Below are 23,243 nucleotides of genomic sequence, written 5' to 3'. Positions count from 1 at the left end.
TAGAGAAGAAACCAAAGCATTTCTTTATAGTTATTAATGTTTCAAGATTACAATTATTAGATTAAAGCAACTTTTGTTTTAGAAAAAAAACATGTTAAAATGTATATATCAAATATGATTCAACAGGCTTTTGATAAACGTTTATTTGTATCTCTCAATTATCTATGTATTGCATTGCAATATGTTTTGCCCGCCACAATCTGAGGTCGAAAAACGCGCCCGCGCGTTTTGCTGGATTTTCTTTACATTGTAGCACTTTAAACTTAAATTACTCCGTCATTTATGGTCATACAGAAAAAAGAAATCTAAAAAAAGAATCTGTGATATTTCTATTTTTGTATGTGTCCACTTACAATCAAATCAAAACATTGTGCTTTTGAAAAATAAAGAAAATAAACAGGGTGTGCGTTCTGCCTCTCCGTCGCGGTGAACTTTTTTTTCTTGAGCACGTCTATAAACTGAAACAAAACTCAGCGAATACTTGTCACACATTTATGAGCCATATACCTTTATAAACATTTAAGTGTGTACTTTTAAATGATCGGATTCAAACTGAAAACAAATATTCTCTGTTTAAGTAATTTGTATAAAACCAACAAGATGTCCAGCTTCTCAAACGCTTCCTAATTAGTTTTAATTTGACCATGCCTACTCGCGCAAAAGATATTCACATGCAAATCTCCACATGGAACGCGAACGCGCTCATTACCTCAAAAACAAAACACTTCATCAGTCTCTGCTTTTCGTCGAGTTTGAAAGACGTGAGCTTACATTGGCTTTACCCCAGAAGAAGAACGCGATTTGAAGACAAGAAAGATAAGGTAAGAAATTCTTACATATTAGTTTGTTATTGTTGCATAAATTTCACATTGCAGTTGAACTGTTGCTAGATATATGGTGAATATTATATTATTATATTTAGACCCATGTTTACTGTTACTGTGTTTGTGGATATCTGCTCAAACGTAGATATGTATATGGTAGGCCTAACCATAATGTTTTATATTTGAGCGTGATCGCGTTTGAATGTATCATATTTTTGATCGCGATCGCGTTTGAATGCATCATATTTTGGAAAAGCAAAACGCTCCAAACGGCTTCATGTTTTTACTATTATCTCATTTCATATCATCATAACGAATGGAAACATTTGAAGTAACATCAATATATTTTTCTCTAGCTTAGTTGTTACTGAAATCTTTTTGAAAATTTATATAGGCTGCTATATTGTTATTATTTTATGCAGCACTGCGCATAGCCTATACCTACAAGGCACAACAAACCTGGTGTTCATTATATAATATATTGTTGTAAACATTTGTGTGAGTGTGTGTGTGTATTCTGTGAATTTTAAAAAGCAATTTTAACCTGAAAAATCTAAAATGTATTCCCAAAATCGTGCAGGCCTTCCTCTTGATATCAGTATGTTCACTTTTTTGTTTTTTTTCAGGGCCCAGATGCCACTGAGTCCTGCTGACTTCAACATTCACAGTACATGTCTCTGTACATGAACATGGTAAAGTGAAAATCAAACACCTTGGAAATGAAAGGTATGTACAATGTTTTTAGGAATTGCACAAAGGTCTCTTTCTTTGGATCATTGTTATCAATAAGTGTTTTTTTGTTGTGTATCTTTGGATTATGTTGTGTTGTAAATAAATCCAAACAATTTTAAAAGCCATTCTTTTTTAAATCTCCTCATTCTTTGTGCAAGGTTGCTCAGAATGATGGGCCCTGATAAGCTCCTAATAGGGCCATTAGGGAGTGTCTTTGTCTTTCTCAGGTGTGGAAAGCTTACATATTAATGAGGTGATCCGCCCCTCCCGCATAAAGCTTTATCACACAAAACACGTCGTAAAAATATTAAATCAATATATTGTCTTCTCTGAATGAGCAGTCAGGGTGATTTTCACATAGTTTTAGAGCAAATATTCTAGGCTACGTCATACAATTTTCAAAAGTCTTGTGAAGAAATAATCAGTATGGGTTTCATGACCTTATTTCAGTGAGAATTTTTTTTTGTATTTTCACAAACCACGCATAAATGTCATTATCTCAAAACTACAAACTTTTACACACATGCTGCTGATATATTATTGTAGCAGAGTTTGTGCTGAATACAGTGTAATTAGACTTTAGCCATGAAAATGTCACAAGTAACAGAAATAACCACAAATGTCAGAGCATGTCAGAACACCTCCAGGGCCCAGAAAACAGCTCAGACCCCAGAGGGTTCAAACTACAGAACTAAAACTTATGAAATTTAAAATTTAAAATATAATTTTATTTGGAGATATAAAGTAACAACTGATAATATATGCATTTTAAATAATCTGTTATACCCTGGATTAAACCAAAACATGACATAACGTATTAAGTGACTTACAGAGCTCTTCTGGAGGCTTTGATGACTGTCGATAATCTGATGACACACTCGTCTGATTTCTTGAATTTCTGAAGCTCAAACTCTTTCAGCTCTTCCTCTGATGTCAACAACACAAAGACCAAAGCAGACCACTGGGCAGGTGAAAGGTCACCAGAAGAGAGACTTCCTTTGCTAAGGTGGGTCTGAATCTCATCCACCAGGGTTTGGTCGTTCAGTTCATTCAGACAGTAGAACAGATTGATGGATCTCTCTGCAGGAAGATTATCTTCTAATTTCTGCTTGATGTACTGAACTATTTCCTTGTTGCTCTGGTCATTGCTGTCTTTCTGTGTTAACAGACCTTGTAAGAGTCGTTGATTGGACTGGAGTGACAGACCGAGGAGGAAGCGAAGGAAAAGGTCCAGGTGTCCATTGTCACTCTTGAGCGCCTTGTCCACTGCAGTCTTGAGTAAATCAATCATGGTTTCATTTCTGTTTTCCTGTTCTGTAGACTCATGATCAAACACACTTGTCTTGTTGATGTCCAGAAACAGATGAGCATAAAGGGCTGCAATAAACTCTTGAATGCTCAAGTGAACAAAGCAGTACATGGTACCAAGAATGATCCCTGTTTCCTCCTTAAAGATCTGGGTGCACATGCCTGAGTACACTGATGCCTTATAGACGTCAATACCACAGGCTTCCAGGTCTGTGTCATAGAAGATCAGGTTGTTTCTTTCCAGCTGATGAAACGCCAGTTTCCCCAGTGAAAGGATGGTGTCTTCATCCCAGGAAACATCTGCTGCGTATTCTCCATCATACTTTCGGCGGCTCTGCTGGATCTGAAAGCGGAGAAAGTGTGTGTACATTTGTGTTAGAGTCTTGGGAGTGTCTTCAGTGTTTAATTCCTGCAGTGTTTTAGAGATATCATCAGCCTGAGTGTTTTTCACATTATTATTTCTCTTCTCCTCCAGAATGTTCTGGAGAACAGTGGCTGAAATCCAGCAGAAGACTGGGATGTGGCACATGATAAAGAGACTCTTTGATTGTTTAACATGATCAATGATTGTGTTGGCCTGATTCTCATCAGTTAATCTTTTTTTGAAGTACTCTTCCTTCTGTGGATCACTGAATCCTCGTATCTCTGTCAGCCGGTCGATGCAGTCAGGAGGAATCTTACTGGCAGCTGCTGGTCTGGTGGTGATCCAGATGAGAGCAGAAGGAAGCAGATTTCCCTTCATGAGGTTCGTTAGGAGAACATCCAGAGAGGCTGGTGACGACACATCACGCCACGTCTCATTACAATCAAACTTCAGAGGAAGGCGACATTCGTCCAATCCATCCAGGATGAACAGGACTTTGAATTGATTCCTTCTTGTAAGGTTCAGTCCTTTTGTCTCTGGGAAAAACTGAGTTATAAGGTCCATCAAACTTAGTTTTTCTTTCTCCTTTAAGTTCATCTCTCTGAATGGAAGAGGAAATATGAAGCTGATATCTTGATTTTCTTTTCCTTCAGCCCAGTCCAGAACAAACTTTTGCACAGAGACTGATTTTCCAATGCCAGCGACTCCTTTTGTCAGTACAGTTTGGATCTCCTCGTCTTGTTCAGGTGCTTCAAACAAATGTTTGCATTCAACCTGTATCTCTTGTGCTTCATGACGCCTGGAAGCAACTTCAATCTGTCTCACCTCATGTTCAGTATTGACCTGTTCACTGCCGCCCTGAGTGATATAGAGATCTGTGTAGATGTTATTCAGAAGTGTGGAGTCACCATGCTTCGCAATTCCTTCAAACACACATTGATACTTCTTCTTCAGGCTACATTTCAGCTGAGGAATGAAGAACAGCTCATCTAAACACAGGAACAGAAAATAGATCGTTTTAGTCTTAATTGTCTCTCCTATATTTGACAATAAGTGACAATCTGACAGATGATTACGAGTCTCTTACCTTCTAGAGCATCAGCAGCTTCATCTTGCTTCATCTCTCTCAGGTAATGTAGTGTGAGATCAAGAGCTGCTGCTTTGATACTGCATCTATTCTCATTAAAGTCATTCACAAAGTATTGTGTGTTCTCATTTTGTAATATTTTCTTAAACTTTTCAAGTTCATTCTTTAGAAATGTGATTATTTTGCTCTCAAGATCCTACAAACAAAGCAAATAAAATAACAGACAGAACAACACACTTTAACCAGATCCACATCCATATTTGGTCAAAACTATTTATCCAGTAATTAAAAATAGTTGTTAAAGAAACTAGTTAAAAACCAAACACGTCAATCAGCTGCCATTTAACACAAACAGTACAAAAACAACACTTGTCTTTTTACATTTTAATTATTATTTTATGGGTTCTTAAAATTTCTATTATATTATTTTTGCAAAAAAAGTTCAGTAAACTATTTGTTTGTTATAAATTTAAACAAGTATGAAAATGTGTTTTCCTACCTGGAAGATGCATAGGAGACTGTCTTTGAAACTGTTGAGTTTCCTGTGAGTCTGAACGTCTGAGTCTAATGTCTCACACTGAAGCCTGTTAACCAATGAAATGAAATACTGCATTTTCAGGCAAAATTTTATTTTTAGCAGAGAACAAGAAAACATTAGCAATTTAATTTTTCGCTGTTAAAGTATAGGGTCTATTTAAGTATAAACATATAGTGAATTCTACATTGACAATAGGTATTTCAATATGTTGTGCAGTAGTTATGTAAGCAGACTCAAATTAATGCATATTACACATTTTTTTATTATAATTCAAATATAAATTTCAATCTTTTTGTTGATGCTCCCTTTGGGTTTTTATAGCACTGCTGTTTGTATATTGGAAATATATTTTAACAAAGTTTTATTATAAATATTCGCTGAAATATTCACTAACAGTCTATGTGTGATGAAATACCTTTTGTTAGTTGATGGTTTTCTCTCACTGAATTTTGGTCCTTGATCTTTTGAGCAGTCACTCTTCACAGACACAGAGCTGGACACATGTGAGCCTGATCTTTCACTAATCACACAAAGAACAGAACGATAAAACACTTTACTACATGAAATATTTAAGTCTCATTTGAAATGGTTTAATGTAGGACTGCTTGAGTATGAAAAACATTATGTATGTAAGGGATAATGTAGAGCGAGGCGGTTGTTATAGCGAATACAACCCAGACATGGTTGGATCCATAGCAACGCTTTGTTTTTCATGACAACGGTGTGTTAGCAGCGGTTATCAAGAAATAACAGACCGCTTTCTACATTAGAATTCAACCAAGCCATGTAATAAAATCAGATAGCCGTTATATCCGCTGTTTAATGCGTTTGCAATGTGGTGTTCTCCTCAGTGAATAACCTACATTGCACAGGTATATTCTCTATCTGTAAATGTTAGAAGGTCATGCAAATATGTCAATTTTTCTGTCAGGAGTGGACGAGCCATGTGAGTCTCTGCTAAACTTCAGACTTCACTGAACGAGCACCACTGTGCACCACACAGAGCGCAATAGAAGAGGAGCACAACTAAAAATATAGCTACATTTTGCTAAATATTTGTTTTTGGACATTAAATGTGCCATATGTAGAATTTTAAACCTACAAGTAAGTGGATTTTAATGATAGCAGAATTGAAATGGGGTAATCAAATCTAGGCTAATATAATTACTAAGCTCAGATGAGTGAATGTGTGTTCTTTCATGTGAACATTTAGTCTGTGCTTTTGTTTTTATTAGGGCCCAAGCCCTGAAAGGGCGGAGGCCCTATTGTTTTCATAAGGATTTGTTTGTTTTTTTTTTTGTTTTTTTTTGTTTTTTTTGTGCCTTTTTGCCACTTTTGGGGCCCTTAACATGCTCAAAAACTCTTGAAACTTTGCACACAGGTCAGAACCCGCGGCCATCAGGGCCGGACTGAAGCTGGTACCCGGGCGTGGCAGGGGGGCTCGACAGCGCCCCCTGGAATGGGGTCCGAAATCTTGGTCCATATATCAAACACGCTTGCATGTAATAATATGAAACTCAGTACACATATAGATCTCATCGGGCCGCACAACTTTCATGCTCTAAGTTTTACAAAAGCCCAACAGGAAGTCGGTTATTATACGTTGTTTGGAAAACGCATACAATGGAATGTGAAATACTCCTCCTAGGGAATTCATCCGATCGCTGCCAAACTCGGTGTGAATGAAGTCAAGACATTGAGGATGAATTCTTGTGAACAGATTTTTGATATCTCGAACGGTTTGGCCGTGGCGAGGAAACGAATTTATGGCGAATAATGGGACATTAGGGCCGGACTGAAGCTGGTACCCGGGCGTGGCAGGGGGGCTCAACAGCGCCCCCTTGGACACGGTCTGAAAACTTGGTCCATATATCAAACACACTTGCATGAATTAATATGAAACTCGGTACACATATAGATCTCATCGGGCCGAACAACTTCCGCACTGCATCTGCATTATTAGCTCCGCCCAACAGGAAGTCGGCTATTATGGGTTGTTTGAAAAACGCATGCTGTGGAATTTAATGTACTCATCCTAGAGAATTCATCCAATCTCCTCCAAACTCGGTCAGCATGAAGTCAAGACATTGAGGATGATAAATTCCGGACGGATTTTTGATATCTCGAATGGTTTGGCCGTGGCGAGGAAACAATGGCGAGAAAAGAGAAACACGAAGTAATATAACTTCTGCATAAGTTAACTGATCTTGATGAAACTTCAGCAGTGTGTTCGTGGTAAGAGGCCAATCAGATGGATGTAACTATTGTGAGTCAAAGTTATAGCGCCATCAACTGGCATATATATATATATATATATATATATATATATATATATATATATATATATATATAAATATAGCTGCGAGCAGCGATGGAGGGCCCAAGCCGGTGACACCGCCACCCCGGTGGCTTTAGTGTAACTAAAGGCACCAGGGTGGCGGTGCCACCGGCTTGGGCCCGCAATCGCTGCTCGTAGCTATATATATATATATATATATATATATATATATATTTTTTTTTTTTTTTTAAGTTTAGTGAATTTAATGTCTGCTTTAAAAAGCATTAATTTTGTTTTTGATTGTAATGTAACAAGGTTTGTGTAGTGTAATGTGGTTTTAACCCCTTTTTGCACATAATGTTGCACAGCCTGCATGGTTACATTCACTATATTTGTTTTCATTGCCTTCAATAAGAACATTGTTTGTAGGACAACACTGGGCAGGATGTAAAAGAACATGTTTTTAAAATAAATACAGAAATTTTGCCCAAATAGAAAAAAGGAGAATATATCAGGATATACAGTATACCACATTGCCATTCAGGCCAACAATACAGACATGTTTTTTTTTTTTTTTTGGCCATATCGCCGAGCCCTGATGGGTATAACAAAAAATATAATTCAAATAAAATAATTTCAATCTTTTTGCTGATTGTAAATTGGAACTATTTTTGAACGATTAAATTTCATGATAAATATTTGCTGAAATATTTTCTAACAGCCAATGTGTAGAAATAAGAAATAAGAAACATGAAATACCTTTTGTTAGTTGATGGTTTTCTCTCACTGAAATATGGCCCTTCTTCTTTTGACCAGTCACTCTTCACAGACACAGAGCTGGACACGTGTGAGCCTGATCTTTCACTAATGACACAAAGAGCAGGAAGATAAAGCACTTTACTACAGGAGATACTGCAGGTTTCATATTTAATTAAGCCCAGTTTAACACAAATCAATTCTTGGTCAGATATTAATTAAATCTTTTGAGTAAACATGTATATATTATGAGGGGCCATACAAGCCTTAAGTGAATGCATTCATTCACTCTCACACACTTAAATTCTCCTTTCACATACATATATTTCTATTCCCACGCACTTAAATTCTCCTTTCACATATATATTTCTACTCTCTCACACATATACATTCTCCTTTCACGCAGAGGTGGGTAGAGTATCCAAAAACTGTACTCAAGTAAAGGTCAAGTATACACCGTGATACATATATATAAAACATGTTATTATTTAGATTTTGTTTTTATTGAAATGATTATTATCATTTACGCTATCTTTACCACAAAAACAGAAGAGACAAGCATTATTTCTGCCATCTATAGCCCGAAAATAATTGCCTGTCCTTTGGTTTGTATAATAGTAACTTATACAACTACATTTGGATTACTAATCAATGTCGAAATAAAGTAAATCTGCAGAGTTTTGCATTCAAAGGCATGTAAAGGGAAACATTGACACAGAGAAGGAGTTAAAACTCTTCACATGTGCTCGCGCTCATGACCGCTACTGAACATCTGAACACAAACAACGATCAAATGCACATCGACGGATCTTCTTCCGTCTGTTCTCCAAATATGTAATCAAATGTATATTTCTGTAAGCGTGTTTAAACTGGTTATGTAGTGGAGATAATGGGTAGACGCTCAGTCTGGGTGCGAATTCTGGGTTTATCACCAGGTTCACTCAGGTGTGTCAGCCAGAACACCACTTAAGGCCAAATATTCCAGAGTATGAAATAAAGAGTTGAGAGATAGTTCTTATTCTGTTTATTCTGAGTGTAAGTGTGATTTCTATAAATAGAGGAACAAAATACAAATGAATAGAGGAAACATATGCATACATTCATTCCTTTTTAAGCACTAATATACATTACCAAACATAAACTAAACAATAATCAGAATATGACTATATATCTCTTAAACTCTAATAATGTAAGAAGAGAGAAAGGATTCAAAAACGTATTATTCCACAAATCTATTACTTAGGATTCAAACACTTATACTTCCTGCTCAGCTACTGTTCGGACGCTCTTGCTTACTGCTCCGCGCTTTGCTCTATCGCTTTTACATTTTATCTCCTATATTTTTATATTTTATTTCCTTTTATCACCTAATTTTAACTTCAGCAAATCAGCACAGTGCTCATGCGACAAAGTTTGGGGAAAGGAAAACACAACTGCCTACACTCATAAGGATAAGAGAGAAAATGCCTCTTCTGGTTCAAGAATCTACTTGCTGCACTAACTGCCACAGACTTTTACAAAGGATTGCGGTTCTTGAAACAAAGTTACTTACGGGACCACCAAACCAGACGGAGCACACAACAGAGCTTCGTCATGGACACCCTCAGCATACAGCCGGTGAGTCCCAAACTAGTGCTCCTCGACAGGTAGAGAAACAAGCCGATCGACTTACAAATCAATGGCACAAACAGGGAGCGAGACCCAAAGGCACTCGAGACATCAGATTGTCACGAGCCTCACATATTGCCGCAGTAGCATCTTCTACCCCAGATACAGCTCTGACAAGGATTGCAAACACTGGTCTCCTACCACCGCCTATACATCTTGAGAACAGATTTGAAGTACTAATGAATGTAAATGAGGAATCCCCAAATGTGATGAATGTGATCGAACACAGACTGAATGGGCCTGTAGCTAACACTGATGCTAACAGCTCAGCTGAGCCCAGGACTCTGATAGTGGGGGACTCCATAATCAGAAACATTAGCAGCAGAGATACAACTAAGTGCTGCCTTCCACAAGCAACAACTTCTGATATAAACAGTGAACTTCAGAACATTTTAATGAAACATAAGACTGCAAATCGACTCATCATTCATGTGGAGAAGAATGATATTCATAAAGAGCAGTCAGAACTCCTTAAGAAGGATTTCAATGAACTTTTTGAAACACTTAAAAGACTGAAAGTTCAAACATTCATCAGTGGACCACTCCCAGCAAGAGGAACAAACATGTTTTCACGGTTGCTTGGGCTTAACCCTCTGGGGTCTAAGGTGTTTTTGGGGCCCTTGGGATGTTTTGACATGCCCTGACATTTGTGCTTTTTTCAGTTATTTATAAACATGATAATGGCAAAGGTGTAAATTCACTCTATATAGCACAAACAGGGCTACCATAATATGTGATCAACATGTATGTAGATGTTTGTATTTTTAAGAGAATAATGTTTATACGTGGTTATTGAAAAAAATAAAAATGAAAGTTGCTGAAATAAGACCACAAAACTCATACTAAATATGTGTCTACAAGACTTTTGTCTAATGGATGTTGTCGCTTCAAGTTCTGGCTTCAAAATTATGTGAAAATAGTCTTGCTTTATCGTTCACGTAAAACAATACATTGATTTAAATTGTGTAAGACAGGTTTTGCTTGGAAAGCCAATATGCGAGGGGGGCGTGAACGAGGAGTGGTTTACACCTGAGAATACAATGTCCCACCCACTCTGCATAATGAGCCATTCATTCAGGTGTGACACTGACTGGGCCAAGAATGAATGCAAGGACAAAAGATATATTTAGAAGAAGACTTATATTGACCATTTAAGATTTTGCTTACATCTATCTTGTAAATGTGTTTTGCTATTTTATTTAAAAAAGGTTACAATTACAACAATAATTACAATTTCAACAATATTTCAAGTGTACTCTTTCTTTGTAAAAAAATGATTACAGGCCTACATTTGATCATATGTATTCATTAGTTTGAATATAGCCAACATTGGAACAGCTAACATCTTAGTTGATGACTTTATTTTTGACAAAAATAGTATTTTATTTATATATATATATATATATATATATATATATATATATATATATATATATATATATATATATATATACACACATACACTTATACATACATACATACATATACATATATATACATATATATATATATATATATAAGTTCTCCCACTTAGAAATCATGGAGGGGTCTGAAATTGTCATCGTAGGTGCATGTCCACTGTGAGAGACATAATCTAAAAAAAAAAAAAACAGAAATCACAATGTATGATTTTTTAACTATTTATTTGTATGATACAGCTGCAAATAAGTATTTGAACACCTGAGAAAATCAATATTAATATTTGGTACAGTAGCCTTTGTTTGCAATTACAGAGGTCAAACGTTTCCTGTAGTTTTTCACCAGGTTTGCACACACTGCAGGAGGGATTTTGGCCCACTCCTCCACACAGATCTTCTCTAGATCAGTCAGGTTTCTGGGCTGTCGCTGAGAAACACGGAGTTTGAGCTCCCTCCAAAGATTCTCTATTGGGTTTAGGTCTGGAGACTGGCTAGGCCACGCCAGAACCTTGATATGCTTCTTACAGAGCCACTCCTTGGTTATCCTGGCTGTGTGCTTCGGGTCATTGTCATGTTGGAAGACCCAGCCTCGACCCATCTTTAATGCTCTAACTGAGGGAAGGAGGTTGTTCCCCAAAATCTCGCAATACATGGCCCCGGTCATCCTCTCCTTAATACAGTGCAGTCGCCCTGTCCCATGTGCAGAAAAACACCCCCAAAGCATGATGCTACCACCCCCATGCTTCACAGTAGGGATGGTGTTCTTGGGATGGTACTCATCATTCTTCTTCCTCCAAACACGTTTAGTGGAATTATGACCAAAAAGTTCTATTTTGGTCTCATCTGACCACATGACTTTCTCCCATGACTCCTCTGGATCATCCAAATGGTCATTGGCAAACTTAAGACGGGCCTTGACATGTGCTGGTTTAAGCAGGGGAACCTTCCGTGCCATGCATGATTTCAAACCATGACGTCTTAGTGTATTACCAACAGTAACCTTGGAAACGGTGGTCCCAGCTCTTTTCAGGTCATTGACCAGCTCCTTCCGTGTAGTTCTGGGCTGATTTCTCACCTTTCTTAGGATCACTGAGACCCCACGAGGTGAGATCTTGCATGGAGCCCCAGTCCGAGGGAGATTGACAGTCATGTTTAGCTTCTTCCATTTTCTAATGATTGCTCCAACAGTGGACCTTTTTTCACCAAGCTGCTTGGCAATTTCCCCGTAGCCCTTTCCAGCCTTGTGGAGGTGTACAATTTTGTCTCTAGTGTCTTTGGACAGCTCTTTGGTCTTGGCCATGTTAGTAGTTGGATTCTTACTGATTGTATGGGGTGGACAGGTGTCTTTATGCAGCTAACGACCTCAAACAGGTGCATCTAATTTAGGATAATAAATGGAGTGGAGGTGGACATTTTAAAGGCAGACTAACAGGTCTTTGAGGGTCAGAATTCTAGCTGATAGACAGGTGTTCAAATACTTATTTGCAGCTGTATCATACAAATAAATAGTTAAAAAATCATATATTGTGATTTCTGGATTTTTTTTTTTAGATTATGTCTCTCACAGTGGACGCACCTACGATGACAATTTCAGACCCCTCCATGATTTCCAAGTGGGAGAACTTGCAAAATAGCAGGGTGTTCAAATACTTATTTTCCTCACTGTATATATATGACCAGAAATTGCTAAACAAAAGCTTATTTGATGTGGGTCCGTGTACTTGGCGGCCAACGGATTTTCGTTTTGAAAGGGAAAAAACTAAAACGAAAAACGAAAAACGGCCGGTTTCCCAATTACTATTAGTAAATAGGAAAACGAAAAACGGAAAACAACCCATTATTCGTTTTTTGTTTTGATATAAAAAAACGGAAAACGAAAAACAATCTCGTTATCCGATTGTCCTTGATGTGTTTATAGATGGAAATCGGAAATCAAAATAAGTATGTATAAAGTCGTAATTCTTAATTCTGCATTGGTATTTTTTCGTGACCCGGAAGCGATCTTAAGTAGTAAGCAGTTGTCATAGATACACCTATGAGCGGTTGCTAGATGTCGCCTTGGCTATGGCAGTTCATTGGAAGATTGGAACAAATGCGTATATATTTTTTAATGATCACAATTAAAGTTTTAATTGTATTAAATTGAACAAGTGCAACATTCAGCAATCAATCAAATATTCTAAAAATATGTATTAATAATAATGTTATTTCAACATAATATCTCGTGCATTTGTAAATCCGGTGACGCATGCATTGATTTTTATTAATAAACTAGTTTTCTGACAGTGTCGACTGCAAAGATAAAGTTGACGATCGCCATATTCGTAGTGAACGCGCCTATAGAGAGAAATGCACATAATGGATTAGCCTATATAATCAGAGAGTAGGCTAGCCTTTTTCTTTTCGTTTTGAATTATTTCGTTTAAAGACATTTCAAGCTTTGTGTATTTTATGTATTTCTCATGTCTGTGTGAGGCATACGCTGAGTTTCGTTAAGTTAGGATGATATGCGCTCCAGTTCACGTGCAATGCAAGTGACCGCGCGGGCGCCTACATGATTATATTGTCATATATTAAGATATTAAGATCGCTTCTGGGTCACAAAAAAAAATACCAATGCAGAATTAAGGATTACGACTTTATACATACGTATTTTGATTTCCAATTTCCATCTATAAACACATCAAGGACAATCGGATAACGAGATTGGTTTTCGTTTTCCGTTTTTTAATATCAAACTAAAAAACGAATAATGGGTTGTTTTCCGTTTTTTTGTTTCCCATTTACTAATGGTAATTGGGAAACCGGCCGTTTTTCGTTTTTGTTTTTTCCCTTTCAAAACGAAAATCCGTTGGCCGCCAAGTACATGGACCGATGTGGCAGTATATTCTACAGTAAAAACTGTACCCAAATCTAGTCAACAAAATGTTGTCTTTCATATTTCGCCTGACTGTAACGTTGTTTTTATGAAATATTAGGGCATATAAATGTTAATTTGCAGTTTAATACGTTGCTTATACAAATAGCCTACATTTTATTTCAACATATTTCAGTCGATTTTTACTCATCTCAGTATAGCAATACAGTTTGCTAAAACATCATCATTCATTCACACACAGAAACGCGATTTAAATTTAAACTGTCTTTTTGCAAGCTGTGGTAAACAGCGCGCATCTCTGCCGTTCATTCATTCACACACAGAAACGCGATTCACTTGAGAAGGAAAAAAAACTTACTACAGTATTCCTCAGCTCAGTCGGATCCTTGCTCCTCGAAATACCCGCACTTCTGAGGTACATTTTCCATTATTATTATTCCTCACAGCGCTGCGAGACGGTGTACACAAGTAGGCTACAATAATCTGATAAACTTGTGTTTTCTCGAGCTGATATGGGGGCGTTCACAGGTTTGCGTGGATTGCCTCAGTCATTTGCATTTGAATAGCGTGCGCTCTCAAATACGACACATCTGATGTGTCTCTCTGGGCCTCGGGTCTTTTTGCGTAGTGTTTAAGCGTAGCGCGTCTGTGTTGCACGTCACCACGTATCACACATGACAAGCGTCGGCCAATAGTGAGCCTACGTGGTGACGTGTAACACAGACGCGCTGCGCAAAAACACTACGCGAACCAACTAGAGGTCCAGAGAGAAGGAAATAAATAGTGGAATAAAGTCGTTATTTTTGTTTGTTTTTGCGCACAAAAAGTATTCTCGTCGCTTTATAAACTTAAAATTGAGCCACTGGAGTCACTTGGACTATATTAACGATGTCTTTAATACATTTTCTGGGCCAGCAAGTTTCGGTTCCTTAGAAGCCTATGGAGGAGTTAGACAACTCTAAGATTTAATCAAAAATATCTTAATTTGTGTTCCGAAGATGAACGAAGGTCTTACGGGGTTGGAACAACATGAGTAATTACTGACAGAATTTTCATTTTTGGGTGAACTAACCCTTTAAGTTTGAAAACCCATCGCACATTTCAAGGTATGAATAAAGTGTCAGGAATTTCTATTGTCAAAGAAATTGCAGCTAAATTAAAAAATTAAAACGGTACAAAACGAAAAAAGTTCAAAGCAACATAAATTAAGAACAGGCGTTTTTCTTTGCCTCTCTCGCGCTGGATATTTCTTTAGTAAGTTTGGTCTCCCTCACTGCGCGCAGCGGGTCTTTCTCGAAATTAAGCATTTCAGCGTAAAAAACACCATACAGCTGATAATACTGTATATGTCGCTGTGTGTCATCCACACAAATCACGAAAGAAAAAACTGTAACAAATAGCTTTTGTTCCTTCAAAGATACAACATGCCTTGCTGAATTCACCTTACAATAAAACGAGGTGGGTCGCGAATTAAAGAGCTCTGATCTGCTAAATTGAAATTGTGTGTGGAAAACCTTTAAATACAATCAATAAAACTACAATATATAATTTAATAAGATATAGGGCCTACTGTACATAGGCTATGGACTTTTGGAGATTTCGAAGAAGAATTTTGCCTTTGCCTGCTCATCAGGCTAGCTCCGACACTCTCCATATGAAAGACGGAAGTTCACGGAACATTAACACCTCTGTCCTGCACCCCCACAATAAAGCAACTATTGCCTTTTCCAAACCCCCCACAGGCTAGCTGAGTTTGCAAAACAAAACAAAGAGTTTGCCACTCGTCGTGGTGTGCCAAAACACTTAATTATAAACTTCAATATTTCATTCAAAACAATCTCAAAACGCTTTGTGACATTTTGAAAAGCCGTGGATGCATTACTGCCACTGGAACCATGAACGCAACAGAATACTGGTTCTGATTTTATTGTTTGTCGTTTAAACGTCATATATATACAGTTATATATATAAAGTTTTTTTAACAGAACTGCTTTTGAAATTACGATTGGAATTATTATAGGCTACAGAAGTAAAGTCATTGTATAATATTTGTTCCTTAGTGTAAAATGGAAATGCATGGTGATTTTATTTTGTAAATAGGCTATAAGCAAAAAAATATGTTTTAGAACTAGACAAATCTCTCTGCATCAACAATAGACTATAAAATGCATTAATAGACTAATATAAAAATATCAGTAGTCCAAGTTAGTTCGGGATTCGAACCCGTGTCATCTAAATGATCGTAATGTAAGTTCAACCACTCGGCCACGATTCACTTGTTGCGACATGGCCTAACGTTCCAGTGTGTGTTCGCTCAAACGAGCGAGAAGTGCTCTTCATTCAAATGAACACGCTGCCGCGTTTGTCGAACACTAATTCAACATGCCAGAATAAAACCTAGCTTTAGAACAATGCATAGCGCCACTCGTCGTGGTGTGCCAAAAAATGTACAATAATTTAGTTTCATTTATTTCAGTGTTAATGTTTGAGTTAAACAAATCCTCTACAAATTAAATTAACACAAAGTCAGCTATAAGAGTCCTTTATAGGCTACGTAAAAAAGCAAAGGGCTTACAGTCTTAACATTTGGGCTACTTTGCTTAAATTCGATACATTTATTTTCAGTAGGGCCTAATAAATTTGTAGGGATGTAATTTCAGTATGCTTTACCAACGCTATGTATTCAATTAAAGTTCCAAGAGATCTGGTCTCTATATTTCCTTCCCAGCTGACACTAATATGCAAGTGCACAGCAAAAATCACAACTTGTGCTTGCTGCGAACGCAAGTTATTTAAGGTGTCTCAACTGTACACAGTCTACCCTACAATGTGAATTCGTTACAAGGTTTCATTTAATTAAATTAATGTGCAGCAATTTGTACAAATAGAGTCTATAGGCCTACTATACTGTTGTAGCCATTAAATAATCTCATTTAGTATCATATTTGTTAAAATATTATAATGTCATTTTTTTCCATCTATGTTGAATATGAAAAGTGAACAGCACGAGTAAGATAGGATGCATTATATCGAGAGATGGATATGGAGTGGGTCAGACATGATTTTGACCACTTCATTAAGTTTTGTTTAGTAGAAAACCTTTCTTTAAAGTGAATTTCGTTTTCTATAAATTGTATCTTAATTTTAATCAATTTTTCATCAACCAATTGCCTGGATTTAATAAGTAAGAGAAGCAAATATAACAGACACTAATCATGGAGGCGCCCGCGCGGTCACTTGCATTGCACGTCAGCTGGAGCGCATCTCATCCTCCTAACTTAACGAAACTCAGCGTATGCCTCATACAGACATGATAAATACATCAAATACACAAAGCTTGAAATGTCTTCAAACGAAATAATTCAAAACGAAAAGAAAAAGGCTACTCTCTGATTATGTCTTTATGTGCATTTCTCTCTAGGTGCGTTCACTACAAATATGGCGATCGTCAACTTCATCTTTGCAGTCGACACTGTCAGAAAACACTAGTTTATTGATAAAAATCAATGCACGTGTAGCACTAAGAGTGTAAAACAGGACAGATATCAGTGCACCACCCCCTTTAAATTTCGAATTGTTAAAGTTATTGTTAGTTACTTGTATTACTTTATTGCATTGTGTTCAATTTGGTGAAACTCGGAGTCGTCAGCACCTGGGAGTTGCGCGGCGCATGAGTGGCTGACTAGCTAGACAGCATAGAAGTAGTATTCAGCACGAGATGAAGCGCGCAAGTGCAGAGAAATGTGCTCCTTGCTTGAACAGTGTTTTCTATGTGTTTTATACAGGTAAGCTGACAATAATCTTTATACTAGTAAATGCATAACAGTGTTGTATTTTTATAGAGCTGTAGTTCGTGCCTGAGACGTGAAGAAAAGTTGAGTTTTGCCTGTGATTACGAGTGTCGTGCGTGAAATGGCGGACGATAGTGTTAACAACTCAACAGGAAAATTAGTAACTTTTAACGTGAACAAAACGGAGGAATAAAGGCTTAAAAAGATATATACTCTACGTGAGTGTGAGACGAGGGATAATTAACCAAATAGACAGGTACGAACATTAAGTCGTGTGTAGTGACGTGTCTGGGCAGTCTGAGTTAACGAGGCACACGTGTCTGTTCTTAGTCCACGCACATAGACCTGTTACCCTCATTTAGCATTACTTTGTCAGCCATTACATGTAAAAAACGATTTTAGTACTGTTAAATAAGAACTCCAGTCAGATTCAAAGGTAAAACACTTTTATTAATCATTTTGTGAGTTTATAGTGATAACACAGTAACTGTTAAACGGTTGAAACATAGTTCATGAGAGAGTCAGTTCATTAGCATATTTCATGAAAGGGTAAAAATGGATTAAAAGATAATTTAAACAGTGATATGAAAGAGTATTAAAATATGTGTGCAGTTATCAATGCTAGAGTAATGTGAATGTAGACTAAAGTGTTACTGAGATCTGAATATCTACTGTTTACTAATTCTAAATGCTATTTTCATGGTTATGTTTAATGATTCACTTGTATTCATTTAAAAAAAGAGTTTGTAATACTTTAATGATGGTATTCGTCAGACCTTTCCTTTATGCTGTTCGATAGCAGGCACGGCACATGTTTATATCTATGTTAATATGTTTATGTATTTAGAGCATGTATTTGCGCCTAGTGTTACGTACCAGCTTAGACATTTGCACTATCACACATGTGATTGTTTATGATAATTTGTAAAGGTATCACAGGATAAGAGCATAGAAGTAGTATTCAGCACGAGATGAAGCGCGTAAGTGCAGAGAAATGTGCTCCTTGCTTGAACAGTGTTTTCTATGTGTTTTATACAGATAAATAAATGTGTTGCCCCAGGAAGTGACATCGCTTCATTCCTAAAAGTGTAACACACGCATCACTGGATTTACAAATACACATCTTGCTTGTTGCACGCACACATTATGTCGAAAAAACGAAATATTATGTTGAAATAACATTATTATTAATAATACATCTTTTAGAATATTTGATTAAATGCTGATTGTTGCGCTTGTTCAATTTAATAAAATTAAAACTTTAATTGTGATAATTAAAATAATTGAAAATTAACTATTTAGTGGCCAAGTTTTGCTAATTTATTATATAGGCTATTATATGCCTATTGCCTATATTAAGTAGGTCATATTAAGACAAGGCATATATTAGTTATTTTAGCTGTTATGAGAAAAAAAAAATCTAACGAAATCTAAAATCTAAATCTAATAAAAAAAATAAAAAAATCTAATGCCAATTCAACATGCCAGAATAAAACCTGATTTTTGAACAATGCGTAACGTCACTCGGCCTGGTGTGCCAAAACACTACATTTTAAACTTCAATGTTTAATTCAAAACGCGTTGTGACATTTTTTTAAAGCAGTAGCCTAGCCTATATACATTAAGGGCATTGAAACCAGGATCTTAACTAAAACGCGTTCCGCGTAATCTCTCAAAAATTATGCCACACTACTCCATGTATTTTTTTTTTTTTTAAGGACTGCTTTTGAAATCACTATAAATTACTATGCAATTGTATCGCTCACGAGAGCTCTTCATTTATCTAATTCCTCAATAGAATAGTAAAAATATTCAGCGTCATTGCTCCTAATATCGTCTCTATTTTTAACTTTTGATTCTATTTTTTCAGTTCTAAAATTGATTCTATTTTTGGTTCTATTCTGTTGTAGCCTAATAGGCCTATTTATATATATATGAAAAATATGCCTATTAGGCTTAGGGTTTTATATTTAACCCACTTACATTTTAAAATACGGCAATTGCTGCTGTTTTGCACAATGTCCCTTTGCGCCACCTGGCGGTCATTTCGGGAACGACTTTGAAATGCGGCTGGTTTATTTTCGCCGCGGCCGCCACGGCGGTAATAGGCATTCTGGTTGTCCACCATCTGTATGAAACTTGTTTGTAATATCAAAGTCAACAGAGCAAAATGAATCTCTTTTGAACTGATAAAAAAAAAGCAAGCTGGTATCGCCGGCGATACCGCCGACCCCAGGGGGTTAATACATGGTTGCAAAAAAACCTGCAATATAAAAGGAGTGAACTTCATTGACAACTTCAATCTTTTCTGGAGTCAGAGACAACTGTTTCATTGGGCTGGCCATCACCCAAACAAACTTGGTTCAAGAGTGTTAAAGGACAATATCTACTTCTCCCTCAATCATCCTTCTGCAGTGTGTGCCAATCTGAACGGCACACACACACCTGGACACAGTATGAATGACCACGGGACTTCACTTCAGCAGCAAAATGGACATGCGGTTGACATATCACACAAGGACAATGATAACACCACTCCGCCACAACAACCTCTGCTCACAGACACAATCTCAGCTGAGCCCTGCCCACAGAGCTCACCACAGACAGACATATTAGAACTGCTCCAAGATTCAGCACCCAAGGACGACTTCCTGGAAAACAGCCAGGGAAGCCAGGACAGCATATTACAGCCTCCGATAACACCAGAGCAACAGCCCCTCTCACCAGACACTTTTTCCCTCTCTCCAGCATCTCCACTTCTGTGCTTCTCACAGAAAATGGAAGAACTGGTGTATGCTGGAACCAAACTATCCCACTCTTTTGCTGCAAGCCCCCAGATACCAACCAAAAAACGGCAGGCACCTCAACCACCAAAGCCTGCGGGCCTAGCTCGCCCTCCCCCTCCTGTGAGAGCTCTCCAGCCTTTGCCACAACGCCAGGGCCCACACCCTCCTCCATCAGCTCGAGGTGAACCAAAAACAACTGATACCAGCTCTCAGTGATATGTGTTGGGTCCCTGCTATGATAACAGTAACTTTCTCAAATGTTTACAGAACAAGCGGGAACCCAGTGTGTCTGTATCTTTCTCTATTGCTGTTCTATTACAAGATAGAAAGTCTAAGGCCTTCAATAGCCGTACAGCAAACCCAACTAATCTGGTGCCTATTACATGTCAAACTAAGATTGCTGTGGGGACAAAAAGTAAGACTGTTAAGTTAGCACTTTTAAACATTCGCTCACTTAAAAATAAAATCACTTCTAGTCAACGACTTAACCACAAACAACCTGGATTTTATGCTTCTAAATGAAACCTGGCTAGAAGACAGCTGCAGTGCAACAATCCTCAATGAAGCAGCCCCTCCTAACTTTACTTTTATGAGTGTCTGCAGAGCTGTTAAGAGAGGTGGGGGTCTAGCTGCTCTTTTTAAAGATATCTATCAATGTAAGCAAATATCATTTGGGAATTACCCGTCTTTCGAATATCTGGGTACTGTGTTAAAAGGTGCTCCACGCATTTTACTTAGCATTATTTACAGGCCTCCAAAATACTCTCCAGCCTTTGTCACCCAAAGGTGACACCCAAGATTTTGTCACCCAAAGGTGACACCCAAAGGTGTCCTCAACACTAGCAGAGCAGCTCTCTTCTGGTAGATGACTTAATACACCTGGTTCGTTGCTGGCCCACTGACACAGATCGAATCCTGCAGACGCAAGAAGGGCTTGTAGTTTGTCGACAAGGTGCCTTGCCTCAGCAATAGTAGGAACACTCTGGAGGCAGTGTAGCGTCTGGACCAATCGGACACACACATATTATTCATTTATTTAATGAATAATCCAGCAAACTCACTGTGAAACCTTCACTAAAAACTAACATCCCAAATGAGGCTAACACACTGGTAGGATGGTGTCTTGTTACAGGGAACACAGAGAGTTTTTACGATCAGATAAGGTTTTATGGGTGTTAAAGAATGTGGCCAAATGCAAGAGAGAGACCATGGAAAGACAGAGACAATCTGCAAAACAGACTCTCCTGCATTCATTTATTGATGAATTGACTAACATGAAATTAACATGCATTCCAGAACATTTTGAGAATGATTTACTGTTGTGTGTTTTGTCTTTTAATAATTCTGTTGATACTATGATCTCTTTGACACTATGTAGTTATTACAGGACCAACGGTCAATGTAACCCACTTATACCATTTTTGGTCTCGATAAATCGGTACTCTGAAGATCGAAATGATTGTGTACATCAGTGGTTCCCAAACCTGTCCTGAAGGCCCCCCAACACTGCACGTTTTCTTTGTCTCCCTACTCAAACACACCTGATTCAACTCATCAGCTCATTATCACATGGGTTAATTGAGCTGATGAGTTGAATCAGGTGTGTTTGATTAGGGAGACAAAGAAAACGTGCAGTGTTGGGGGGCCTTCAGGACAGGTTTGGGAATCACTGGTGTACATGATATGCCAATAGCTGTGCAACATATTAGTATTACAAGAATCTTTCGTAGTTGTGTCATCAAACACCAATTCAGCATGCCAGTCCGAGTGAGCACTCTTAAGACAAAGGCTTGTAAATCCTGGTGACAGAGGAAACTCCTGCCAGAAATTCTACCCTTCTCATTGGGTGAACCAGCCTGCATAGGGCTGTCCTTTGTCAAGCTTTAAAAAGGCCTTTTCACTAGATCAGCCCACTTTTTGGGTTTGTGCTGCTGGCCTCCACTGTACTCCACTGTTACTAGGGGACCCCTCCCCCACTGGGGCCCAGGGCCCTGGATCCAACAGGCCTGATGCCGTCTGCCTTGCCTAGTCAGACTTTTCTTCAGACTGAAAAACTGCAAACCTACCATCACTGAACGGTCAACCATCAACTCTTGGCCTTCTTGGCACTTCAGGATGCCACGGGACGTCCAGCGTGCCCTCAGAAGGCCTCAACTCACAACAGCCATGTGCTCATCCAGAGAGAGAGAACTCTCTCTCTCCACCACAACAGCATCAGGGACAACCTCAGGAGTTCAGTGACTTCATTCAACATGGACGAAGTCCCTCGCAACTCTCACCATGTGCTCTTCGTGTCCTGCCGGCCCAGAGCGTGCAGGCCACAATCTGCACTCCAGCCATGAGAACAGTGACAATACAATCTCCTTCATCCAACCGAGAAGAAACGATTGCAACTCATACAGTGACATTTGACACTCAAGGACCCAGCGACGAATTCAATCTTCAACCACTTCAAGAATTAACCATGCAAGTATAAATTTCATGAGGTGCTATGAAATAAGCTGATGGTTCTTTTCATACTAAAATAGATCTTCCTCCATAGTTCTATTTCCTGCTTCCGGTTCCATAACACTCATCAAATGGTAGCACCTGCCACTCGTACACTGCAGGAGGTCCTTCTTGACTGCCATCACGCCAAAGAAATCTGAGCGGAACACAATCTTCTGGGAGGAGGCGAACTTAGTGTAACATGCCTCTGATGTCTCCGTTAACTGCAACTGCATAATCTCGGAATCTTAGCAGAACTCCCAGTAGTGATGCTCCTAAGGTCGGCCCAGTCAGTAGATGATCGTTGAGGTTCTGCCCTCGATACTGA

The 23,243-nt window shown here is 38.1% G+C and overlaps 2 protein-coding genes across 5 annotated transcripts in view; both read right to left on the bottom strand.

The window, feature by feature from the left end:
- Window positions 1–23,243, bottom strand: part of LOC311304235 (uncharacterized protein) — an 807,935-nt gene that overhangs the window by 50,136 nt on the left and 734,556 nt on the right. The gene's annotated exons all lie outside the window — the stretch shown is intronic.
- LOC311304239 (protein NLRC3-like) overlaps window positions 2,383–23,243 on the bottom strand; it is a gene marked incomplete at its 3' end in the record, with an annotated part of 98,395 nt that continues 77,534 nt past the window's right edge. Inside the window, exons 3-7 of the mRNA XM_084431157.1 lie at window positions 7,891–7,995; window positions 5,269–5,373; window positions 4,815–4,899; window positions 4,316–4,511; window positions 2,383–4,217 (exon numbers count right to left, since the gene is read on the bottom strand). Coding sequence (XP_084287283.1) covers window positions 2,383–4,217; window positions 4,316–4,511; window positions 4,815–4,899; window positions 5,269–5,373; window positions 7,891–7,995 — 2,326 coding nt within the window. The remainder of the gene's footprint in view (window positions 4,218–4,315; window positions 4,512–4,814; window positions 4,900–5,268; window positions 5,374–7,890; window positions 7,996–23,243) is intronic.

Source organism: Rutilus rutilus (assembly GCF_951802725.1).
Source record: "Rutilus rutilus genome assembly, chromosome: 14".
NCBI classification, from domain to species: Eukaryota; Metazoa; Chordata; class Actinopteri; order Cypriniformes; family Leuciscidae; genus Rutilus; species Rutilus rutilus.
This window is presented reverse-complemented; position numbering and strand designations above follow the sequence as displayed.